This window comes from Salvelinus namaycush, chromosome 22 (genome assembly GCF_016432855.1).
Source record: "Salvelinus namaycush isolate Seneca chromosome 22, SaNama_1.0, whole genome shotgun sequence".
NCBI lineage: Eukaryota > Metazoa > Chordata > Actinopteri > Salmoniformes > Salmonidae > Salvelinus > Salvelinus namaycush.
The window spans coordinates 18,144,026-18,156,455 of NC_052328.1; the positions used below are offsets into that span (position 1 = coordinate 18,144,026).

The 12,430-nt window shown below is 40.9% G+C and overlaps 1 protein-coding gene across 2 annotated transcripts; it reads right to left on the reverse strand.

Annotated features, from left to right (window-relative positions):
- Positions 1-2,963: 2,963 nt before the first annotated feature.
- Positions 2,964-6,267, reverse strand: si:dkey-187a12.4. Of its 2 annotated transcripts, XM_038960880.1 has the most exons (4): positions 5,830-6,266; positions 4,905-5,131; positions 4,609-4,768; positions 2,964-3,346 (listed from the first exon to the last, which is right to left on the reverse strand). In XM_038960880.1, exons 1-4 carry the CDS (start codon positions 6,122-6,124, stop codon positions 3,153-3,155), a joined length of 876 nt encoding a protein of 291 aa, XP_038816808.1. In that variant the 5' UTR covers positions 6,125-6,266; the 3' UTR covers positions 2,964-3,152. The 2 variants fall into 2 exon arrangements, with proteins under 2 accessions (XP_038816808.1, XP_038816809.1); XM_038960881.1 differs by lacking the exon at positions 4,609-4,768 and having other exon boundaries at positions 3,243-3,346; positions 5,830-6,267.
- Positions 6,268-12,430: the final 6,163 nt, after the last annotated feature.

The window sequence follows — 12,430 nt, forward strand, 5'->3', positions numbered from 1 at the left end:
ACAAGGAAACAGGAATGAATGAGAAATATGTATTTTCAAAAATGTATTTATGGACATTTACAATGTATTATGTCTGTTACAAGAAAGCTTATATGGACATTTATATGACTAACATATAGTAAATTGCTTTCGCGTCTCTGACATTCAATCATAACACTGAGTGACAATGTGCAGAAAGGTGGTGATTTGAATAACCTGGAAGCCTGGGTTTCCATGAGGATGAAAACATATGCCTACTACAAACTGTAACGTCCATGGCATATTATGAGCTATGCAGGCCAAATGGGTTAACTATATATTTGCCAATACTCTCATTAGAAGAATTAGGCCAAATCTGCAGGAAAGCTTACTAATCAGTACCTTCAAAGCATTAAATGCAATACAACTTTTATCAACAGGTTTTGCAGCATATTTGGTTTGAATTAATTACACAGGTATTAACAGGGATAGCACACCACACCGGACAGATCTGTGATGGTGAGGAGCTTCATAGGGTGTGTCTATTGGAGACTGTGCATAGTGGGCAGAATTTTGAGAACTGTGTGAGAAACTGGACTTTGAGTAGAAATCCTCAATTTATATCAATGCATGATTCATGCAGGGGTCCAAGTTACTTAAGTAGATCACAGGTTCGGCCCTGTATGAAGTAATATGGGCCAACCTGCATGTATTCATTTATGTCTTATTTTACAAAATGTAACAAACTTAAAGAAAATACATCAATTTTAAACACTGGAATATATTTAAATACCGTAAAACTTCAATTAAAAGCTGAGTCTCAAATAGCCGCCTGTCCCTTTTAATAGCTGGGCAAAGACACATTTCAGCAAATAAACACCTTTTCAAATAAACACTGGGTTTAAATGTAATTGTTTATGGAGGTTACCATGAATTGTTTACGAGGATTCGTTGGATTTGTTACATTACATCATTGTTTAATGACTTTTAAAAACGGTAATCATACATTTTTATCGCTGGTAAGTAACAGCTGCTAGCTAACTGGCAAGCACAAAAACAGTCAACTTCAGGAGTAGACCTCCAGAAATGTTGGTTGCCCTCTAGTGGCGAATGTAAGAACTGAAAATGCAATCAGAGGAGAATAATTACAGTCGTGGCCAAAAGTTGAGAATGACACAAATATTAGTTTTCACAAAGTCTGCTGCCTCAGTTTGTATGATGGCAATTTGCATATACTCCAGAATGTTATGAAGAGTGATCAGATGAATTGCAATTAACTGCAAAGTCCCTCTTTGCCATGCAATGAACTGAATCCCCCCAAACAAATTCATTGCATTTCAGCCCTGCCACAAAAGGACCAGCTGACATCATGTCAGTGAGTCTCTCGTTAACACAGGTGTGAGTGTTGACGAGGACAAGGCTGGAGATCACTCTGTCATGCTGATTGAGTTCAAATAACAGACTGGAAGCTTCAAAAGGAGGGTGGTGCTTGGAATCATTGTTCTTCCTCTGCCAACCATGGTTACCTGCAAGGAAACACGTGCCGTCATCATTGCTTTGCACAAAAAGGGCTTCACAGGCAAGGATATTGCTGCCAGTAAGTTTGCACCTAAATCAACCATTTATCGGATCATCAAGAACTTCCAAGGAGAGCGGTTCAATTGTTGTGAAGGCGGCTTCAGGGCGCCCAAGAAAGCCCAGCAAGCGCCAGGACCATCTTCTAAAGTTGATTCAGCTGCGGGATCGGGGCACCACCAGTACAGAGCTTGCTCAGGAATAGCAGCAGGCAGGTGTGAGTGCATCTGCACGCACAGTGAGGCAAAGACTTTTGGAGAATGGCCTGGTGTCAAGAAGGGCAGCAAAGAAGCCACTTCTCTCCAGGAAAAACATCAGGGACAGACTGATATTCTGCAAAAGGTACAGGGATTGGACTGCTGAGGACTGGGGTAAAGTCATTTTCTTTGATGAATCCCCTTTCCGATTGTTTGTGGCATCCGGAAAAAAAGCCTGTCCGGAGAAGAGAAGGTGAGCGCTACCATCAGTCCTGTGTCATGCCAACAGTAAAGCATCCTGACACCATTCATGTGTGAGGTGGGCTCACTCACAATTTTGCCTAAGAACACAGCCATGAATAAAGAATGGTACCAACACATCCTCCGAGAGCAACTTCTCCCAACCATCCAGGAACAGTTTGGTGACGAACAATGCCTTTTCCAGCATGATGGAGCACCTTGCCATAAGGCAAAAGTGATAACTAAGTGGCTCGGGGAACAAAACATCAATATTTTGGGTCCATGGCCAGGAAACTCCCCAGACCTTAATCCCATTAAGAACTTGTGGTCAATCCTCAAGAGTCGGGTGGACAAACAAAAACCCACAAATTCTGACAAACTTTAAGCATTGATTATGCAAGAATGGGCTGCCATCAGTCAGGATGTGGCCCAGAAGTTAATTGACAGCATGCCAGGGTGGATTGCAGAGTTCTTGAAAAAGAAGGGTCAACACTGCAAATTGCATCTTTGCATCAACTTGATGTAATTGTCAATAACATTGACACTTATGAAATGCTTGTCATTATACTTCAGTATTCCATAGTAACATCTGACACAAATATCTAAAGATACTGAAGCAGCAAACTTTGTGGAAATTAATATTTGTGTCATTCTCAAAACTTTTGGCCACGACTGTATTCGGTCAAGGAAAATTCCCCCTCCCCCCAAAATAGAGGTATACTAAGACAAAAAAACATGACGTGTGTAAATGATAACAGTGCAGGAAATGCCGAAATTTATTCAGATGGAAATTAAAGCTGAAATTAAACAATTAACTATGTAAATAAGAAACTGCTTGTTGGGATCCCGAGTGGCGCAGCGGTGTAAGGCACTGCATCTCAGTGCAAGAGGCATCACTACAGTCCCTGGTTCGATTCCAGGCTGTATCACATCCGGCCGTGATTGGGAGTCCCATAGGGTGGCGCACAATTGGCCCAGCGTCATCCGGGTTTGGCCGGGGTAGGGCGTCATTGTAAAAATTGATTTGCCTAGTTAAATAAAAGGTTAAACTTTTTTTTTTAAACTCTGTATGCATTAAGGAAATAAATGCCTGTCTCTAATAAGCACCTGTTGTGTTCAGTGATTTAAGCAAATAAATGCCCGGGCTATGTAATTGAAGTTTTACGGTAAGCTGGTTGAGCGTTACTGTGGATGTGTAGGCAGATGTGTAGGCAGACCTACACATTCATTTGGACACAGGAAGTCAACAGGTGGTTTGTAAAGCCGTCGACCACTCCCTCCCTGTCTGAACGGGGTGTACCGCAGCCATTTCTTCACCACATCTGCAAACTGATGATGTGTGGCCTCTTTGCCCACAGGGGTTCTTTTCAGGGCACCTAAAGTGACAGAAGTAGAGGTCAGTGCTGCATCCAAATTAACTTCCGAGGTTTACTTTCCAAATGTCTCTTTTTGTCTGTATGGAGACTGATCGGAATCCTTCTAATGATCCATCCATCTATCCATGCATCCCTCCCAGTATGTGTAAGGTACACACACACTACCGTTCAAAAGTTTGGGGTCACTTAGAAATGTCCTTGTTTTTGAAAGAAAATAAAAAAATGTGTTCATTAAAAATATCAAATTGATCAGAAATAGACATTGTTAATGTTGTAAATGACTATTGTAGCTGGAAACTGCAGCTTCATTAAATAGTGACTGCAAAACACAAGTCTCAACGTCAACAAAACGTGACTCCGGGATGCTGGCCTTCGAGACAGAGTTGGAAAGAAAAAGCCATCTCTCAGACTGGCCAATAAAAAGAAAACATTATGATGGGCAAAAGAACACAGACACTGGACAGAGGAACTCTGCCTAGAGCGGCCAGCATCCCGGAGTCACTTCTTCACTGTTGACATTGAGACTGGTGTTTTGCGGGTACTATTTAATGAAGCTGCCAGTTGAGGACTTGTGAGATGTCTGTTTCTCAAACTAGACACCAATGTACTTGCTCAGTTCTCTTGCTCAGTTGTGCACCGGGTCCTCCCACTCCTATCTATTCTGGTTAGAGACAGTTTGCGCTGTTCTGTGAAGGGAGTAGTACACAGCGTTGTACGAGATCTTCAGTTTCTCTGCGATTTCTCGTATGGAATAGCCTTAATTTCTCAGAACAAGAATAAACTGACGAGTTTCAAAAGAAAGTTTTTTTGTTTCTGGCCATTTTGAGCCTGTAACCCAACCCCCAAATGCTGATGCTCCAGATACTCAACTAGTCTAAAGAAGGCCAGTTTTATTGCTTCTTTAATCAGAAGAACAGTTTTCAGTTGTGCTAACATAATTGCAAAAGGGTTTCCTAATGATCAATTAGCCTTTTAAAATGATAAACTTGGATTAGCTAACACAACGTGCCATTGGAACACAGGAGTGATGGTTGCTGATAATGGGCCTCCGTACGCCTATGTAGATATTCCATTAAAAATCTGCAGTTTCCAGCTACAATAGTCATTTACAACATTAACAATGTCTACACTGTATTTCTGATCAATTTGATGTTATTTTTAAATTGACATTTATTTGTTGCTTTTCTTTAAAAACAAAGACATTTCTAAACAACCCCAAACTTTTGAGCGGTAGTGTACATATATCTTTTATAGGGTCTTACGGAAGAGAACCCCTTGGAGGCGGGTGTTTCTGAAGCTCCTTTTCTGGCCGCGGCCCACCCAGTTGAGCTCAGAGCCCACAGCGAAAGATAGCACAGCCTGCATGAGCCTTCGCACCGCATCATCCACTGTGGCCCCGCCCATCCGTGACAGGTGAGACACCTGTCATATATATATATATATACACACACACGCCATTAATAACACAATCACTTACCATTATGTAACAGTATTATACCACAGTAGGTAGTGTGCTTGTTGCTGGTTCAAGCCCTATCGGGTCACTCGGTCCACCTACCATTCTCTTCTGTGCTCCGGCATCCTCCAGGTGCCTCTCTGTGTCATCTAGCTGCTCCATGGTCCTCAACGGGATGTCGATGTCTAGAGCCTCCACCTCCTCCTCTACCTCCGGAAAGCTCTGGCCCTGAACCCTGGCCTGCAGCTCCCTCAACACTGACCACTGTCTCTGCTGCTCCTCCTTGATCTCCACCAGCAAGGAGATGATCTTACGCTGGGCAGCCGTCTCTGAGGAACAGTGGACAGGAACGGATTTGGGTTGACACCAGGGTCAAGGTAGGGGCCCCAAAAAGTTGTGTTGGTCAGTTAGTTTGTTGATTTGTCATATTGTGTCACATTTTAGAACAGTAACAGAGCTGGTGTTGTTAGTCATTTCCCCCATCAATCTAAAACAGAGTGTAAGCGTCATTGGCTACTGTAGCTAACTCTTCATTCAACTTTTCTTTTGTTGCTACGACTAGTTCCTGCAAAGATGCTGGGAAATGCAGCAGTTAATGTCAGGAACTTCTTTGCGCGGTTCAAAACATGGACTTATTATCTTTCAGAGTTATCTGGCGTTTGTAGAACCACCTGCAACTGGACATTTATAAGACTAATGTTTTCCAGAATCGAGAATTGAGTGTCGGCAACACCAGATTAGTTGAAGAATCGATGGCGACGTTTTGTATAGGCAAACCTGTAACGTCCAGTACTGGACAACAAACATCTTTGGTTATATCACATTCTGGCGTACAAACTGTAGCAATTAAAACATTTAGCCTGAGATCGATTTTATTAATCATGCGAATCTGATTGGTCACACAGCTGAAAAATTAATGTAATTATTCGTTTTTTTCGCTGCTTGTTACTTCCAAGTAGGCTAGATACAAAACAAAGTGAAGAATTCGGTAATATTAGAACTACATTTAATCAGGGTAAAACGTTACCTGCTGATGACGAGGTGCCAGGCATCAACAACTTTTCCCCAACACCACCCGTGCTAAACGTCGCACTCAGCGACTCAACGTCAAAGTTGACATCAGGTCGTCTTGAAATATCATCTTTGGGAATATCCTCCGAGCGTCTCGAGACATGTTCCGCAAGATTGTTCATTTCGTCGGACACAGCTGAAAGTCTCTGCTGGAGTGTTTCTAGAGCTATGTCTGCCATGTGTTTGTTGACCAAACCTTCCATACGTCGCTGCATCGCCCAGCTAGAAGTATCTCCATTATTATGCTCCATAAAATTCCTCAAACAGTCGACCTCCTAAACTTTAGTTTAAACCAACAAAAACCTTTCTACAATGTCTTTCTATCTTTCAAGGTAAACGCAAATGTGGACTAGTGAGGGAAAAACGGAAGTGGTTATCAAACAGTCCACAGTCAGAGCACGATATCACGTTGCAACAACGTCACAGTAATGTTGCGAGAACATTGAGGGAGTTCGATTAATCTCACCCGGGCGCCCGTGTTGCGGCTGAAAGTTGATTGCATTCGATTTGGAACCGGGCTTCCTCTCGGGCGTGAGCCAGGTGCCCCGTTTTGTCCGACGGCGTAGTCGGCTCAAAACAAAAGTGATGTAATTAAAATCGTGTAGTAATGAATAAGATACTGTGTTTTCTCATGTTAAAGTGATTGCTTTAGTGGCATTCCCAATTAAAACTAGTTTGAAAATTCAAACATATTTTATACAATAATTGTATGTTTCTGGACAATGCACCATGCTGCCTTGTTGACAACATTATCAAACTGCGCAGATTACTGTTCAATTTGAGAAGGCCTGATGACGTGCCGGGCCATAGCTTGGTGTACCCCGGGCCAGATTAATCGAGCCCCCTCGTTGGGAAGGCCAGAATAACTACATTTCCCAATAGCACCAACAAAACAATAATTTCCAACGGGTTGACTGCATATTTTGCCGCGTTCAAAACAACTGGGAACTTGAAAATCTCCCGACTTCCGACTTCAGTGCGTTCAAGACAACTGGGAACTCTGGAATTTGTTTTAGCTGCGATTGGGAAAGTCGTTTTGAACGGTCATCCAACTCGGAATTCCAAGTCGGGGACTCGGGCCTCTTCGGGCCTCATCTTAAACATGTGAAATGGATATGTACAAGTGAATAGTCATGGATGTGAGCTGATAAAAATTGTATTCGATGTTATCCCGTTAACTGTTTTCATAAAACAGAGAACTAGACACTTGTAAAATTCCATAAGAATGTCAATACGTTTTAACCTAATATCTTAATAAGAGCAGCAAACCATTACACATAATTAGTCTTATTTAAGATGTATTTTTACCATGGGCTGGTTACTAGAATACAAAAATAAATATAATTGGCCTCAACAGTCCCAACATTGCATTTTACTACATTGTAATGGAATGTATGGGGCATGTTTATAGTCCCCATGATGAAAACAGTTAAAGGATAATTGATTGACATTGATTATCATTTTAACCTGCCCACATCCATGACTATTTAAATGTACAAATACATTTAATGTTTGAAGATTGATTAAATGATGTGAATAATTTATCATCTTTACATATCTGACACACCTGGCTCATTTGGTTGTGTATTCTACATCACCATGAACATCTTAAGACATCATTGAGCCTACTACAATTATATTTCATACAGGTATGGCCATGCTAAATTGATCCAATAAGACGCCATTGAGTTGTTTGGTGGCAATATTGGAAAAAGTTTCTGTGGGGTTAATATGTATATCCTGTGATGCCCTATATCTACAAATCTTTTTAAAATCCTGTTCTAGCTGTGTGTGAAATGTGGTGCCTCTATAACCAAAGTTACAATCCAAAAACATAGCTGCCCCAGGTTAGGGCTCTGTGCAGGCCAGTCAAGTTCTTCCACACTGATCTTGACAAACAATTTCTGTATTGACCTTGCTTTGTGCATGGGGCCATTGTCATGCTGAAACAGGAAAGGGCCTTCCCCCGAACTGTTGCCTCAATGTCATTGTATGCTGTAGCGTTAAGATTTCCCTTCACTGGAACTAAGAGGCCTGGCCCTGACCATGAAAAACAACCTCAGACCATTTTTCCTCCTCCACCAGACGTTACAGTTGCCACTGTGCATTCAGGCAGGTAGCATTCTCCTGGCATCCACCAAACTCAGATTTGTCCGTCGAACTTCAGATGGTGAAGCGTGAAGAACGCGTTTCCACTGCTCCAGAGTCCAACAACGGCGAACTTTACACCACTCCAGCTGACGCTTAGCATTGCGCATGGTGATCTTAGGCTTGTGTGCGGCTGCTTGGCCATGAAAACCCATTTAATGAAGCTCCCGACGAACAGTTCTTGTGCTGACGTTGCTTCTAGAGGCAGTTTGGACCTTGTTAGTGAGTGTTGCAACCGAGGACAGACGATTTTTACACATTACGTACTACAGCACTCGGTGTCCCGTTCTGTGAGCTTGTGTGGCCTACCACTACACGGCTGAGACGTTATTGCTCCTAGACGTTTCCACTCTACAATAACAGCACTTACAGTTGACCGTGGCAGCTCTAACAGGGCAGAAATTTGCCGAACTGATTTGTTAGAAAGGTGGCATCCTATGACGGTGCCACGACGGTGCCACGTTGAAAGTCACAGCTCTTCAGTAAGGCCATTCTACTGCCAACGTTTGGAGATTGCATGGCTGTGTGATCGATTTTACACACCTGTCAGCAATAGCTGTGGCTGAAATAGCCGAATCCACTAATTTGAGTGGTGTACACATACATTTGTATATATAGTGTACCAACATTCTATTGTCAATGGCACAATTAGTTATTTTTAAACAAAGTTTTCAAAGTTGGTTATATTATATATCATTTGAAAGGTAATTTCCTGACCTTTCAGAACCACTTGTCAAACAGAGGTTAAATGTATCAGCGTTTCCTTTTTTATGTTTGTTATATATACTACTGTTCAAAAGTTTGGGGTCACTTAGAAATGTCCTTGTTTTTGAAAAAACTTTTTTTTTGTCCATTTAAACAACATCAAATTGATCAGAAATACAGTGTAGAAATTGTTAATGTTGTAAATTGTAGCTATTGTAGCTGGAAACGGCTAATTTTTTATGGAATATCTACATAGGCGTACGGAGGCCCATTATCAGCAACCACCACTCCTGTGGTCCAATGGCACGTTGTGTTAGCTAATCCAAGTTTATCATTTTAAAAGGCTAATTGGTCATTAGAAAACCCTTTTGCAATTATGTTAGCACAGCTGAAAACCGTTGTGCTGATTTAAAGAAGCAATAAAACTGGCCTTCTTTAGACTAGTTGAGTATCTGGAGCATCAGCATTTGTGGGTTCGGTTACAGGCTCAAAATGGCCAGAAACAAAAAACTTTCTTCTGAAACTCGTCAGTCTATTTTTGTTCTGAGAAATGAAGGCTATTCCATGCGAGAAATTGCCAAGAAACTGAAGATCTCGTACAACGCTGTGTACTACTCCCTTCACAGAACAGCACAAACTGTCTCTAACCAGAATAGAAAGAGGAGTGGGAGGCCCCGGTGCACAACTGAGCAAGAGGACAAGTACATTAGAGTGTCTAGTTTGAGAAACAGACGCCTCACAAGGCCTCAACTGGCAGCTTCATTAAATAGTACCCACAAAACACCAGTCTGAACGTCAACAGTGAAGAGGCGACTCCAGGATGCTGGCCTTTTTGGCATAGTTGCAAAGAAAAAGCCATATCTCAGACTGGCCAATAAGAAGAAAAGATTAAGATGGGAAAAAGAACACAGACACTGGACAGAGGAAGATTGGAAAAACGTGTTATGGACAGACAAATCTAAGTTTGAGGTGTTCGGATCACAAAGAAGAACATTCGTGAGATTCAGAAAAAATTAAAAGATGCTGCAGGAGTGCTTGACGCCATCTGTCAAGCATGGTGGAGGCAATGTGATGGTCTTGGGGTGGTGGTAAAGTGGGAGATTTGTACAGGGTAAAATGGATCTTGAAGAAGGAAGGCAATGACTCCATTTTGCAATGCCATGCCATACCCTGTGGACGGCGCTTAATTGGAGGCAATTCCTCCTACAACAGGACGATGACCCAAAGCACAGCTCCAAACTATGCAATAACTATTTAGGGAAGAAGCAGTCAGCTGGTATTCTGTCTATAATGGAGTGACCAGCAGTCACTGGATCTCACACCTATTGAGCTGTTGTGGGAGCAGCTTGACCGTATGGTACGTAAGAAGTGCCCATCAAGCCAATCCAACTTGTGGGAGGTGCTTCAGGAAGCATGGGGTGAAATCTCTTCAGATTACCTCAACAAATTGACAACTAGAATGCCAAAGTTCTGCAAGGCTCTAATTGCTGCAAATGGAGGATTCTTTGACAAAAGCAAAGTTTGAAGGACCCAATTATTATTTCAATTAAAAATCATTATTTATAACCTTGTCAACGTCTTGACTATATTTCCTATTCATTTTACAACACATTTCATGTATGTTGTCATGGAAAACAAGAACATTTCTAAGTGGCCCCAAACTTTTGAACGGTAGTGTAGGTAATTCTGAGATGTACTCTGGAGGTCAAATTCCAGAAATGTATTTGATTGATAGCTGTGGTTCTAAGCTTTTCAATTATATATCAATAAAGGGAATACGTGAGCAATAACTTGTTGTATACTGACATTGTTTGTTATAGGGTAAAATCCCTATGGGAAAAATGATGGGACTAGCACACATTTTCCAACTCTAGGAACATAGACCTTCAAGAAAATCCCTATGAGACATCGTCGGCCCAAGTGAGCCCTGACTGACCCCCCTGGCTTGGACTAGTTGATGCAACGTTCTATAATGTTTTCACATAGCTCTGATGGAATGTTAAAAACATTATAATATGCTGAGACTGATTACTTGGGGGAACATCTACTTGAGTGTGGGAGTAGCAACATACTATTCTGCATTTTGAGAGTCTGATAGCATTTTTGCAGACTAGAGTGATGGTAACTACTTTGTGCTAATTTGTCCAATGTGTGCTCCAAAAGTTGTGAATTCCCCAAAACTCTGTACACAATATAGGAGGCAGTATGTATTGTGAAATTGTAAACCACGTGATTCAAGCCCTAAATGCTGATTGTCTAAAAGCCATGGTATATCAGACCATATACCATGGGTATGACCATTTAAAAAAACATATTTACTGGTCTAATTACGTTGGTAACCAGTTTATAATAGCAATAAGGCATCTCTGTGGTTTGTGGAATATGGCCAATATACACAACAGCTACAGGCTGTATCCAGGCACTCCACGTTGCACCTAAGAACAGTCCTTAACCGTGGCATACTGCCCATATACCACACCTCCTTGGGCCGTATTGCTTAATTATACATAAGGTAATTGACTCATGAAAATACAGTTTTAGTGAGTTTCTCTCTGTACCTTTCTCGGTTACATCTAAAGGTACATAATGGATTTTGTTGAACAAAAACAGCTTTTCTGGAGCTAGTGTGGATTCAAAAGTAACACGAGGATACATGCATTACCTTAAGCAAAAATTACTTTATTTATGCTCAAGTAGCAAAATTATTCTAAACATCTGAAACATTAGAATACAAAGTAAACCATTCTGTCTAGATCTCCCTGTTCAGGAGGCATACCTTGGGCCATTTGATTAACATTACGTCATTAAACTCAGCAATCCTAACAGCAACAATGCAGTCATCTAGGAAATCCAGTTTAACAGCTGCATCTAGTCCATCTTTAATATATATATATATATATACAGTACCAGTCAAAAGTTTGGACACACCTACTCATTCAAGGGTTTTTCTACATTCCAGATGACTACCTCATGAAGCTGGTTGAGAGAATGCCAAGACTGTGCAACACTGCCATCAAGGCAAAGGGTGGTTACTTTGAAGAATCTCAAATACAAAATCTATTTTGATTTGTTTAACTCTTTTTTTTGGTTACTACATGATTCCATGTGTGTTATTTCATAGTTTTGATGTCTTCACTATTATTCTACAATGTAGAAAATAGTCAAAATAAAGAAAAACCCTGGAATGAGTAGGTGTGTCCGAACTTGACTGGTACTGTATATAACTATGATTCAATGACATTATAATTACCATAAATAATGTATTATATTAAAATATATCCATGCGAGTTAACAAAGGATACAGTGATATCAATAACATCTCAAACACAAAACAAGGACTAAGGAGGGTAACAAGGTGGACGTAGGATCACATCTATGAAAATATATTCAACAGATAGATTGACTAAATATATAAATACATTTACATGTATGTATATCTATGTACATCAGCAATATATCACCATGTTTATATCACCAATTATTAAAATAGTCCTTTCTTCAAAACACTCATATCTGCAGATGAGCTCTTGGCAATAGTTTGGTTAATTTCAAGCACATGATCGTATAGTATATGTTTTTAGAACATAATCCTCTAACGTACTGTAGAAGCTGTAATACCGGGATAAATTAACAGCAACACATGACATCTGACCATATTGTCCATGCTATTATGGCCAATGATGAACTTGTCACTGGTTAACATT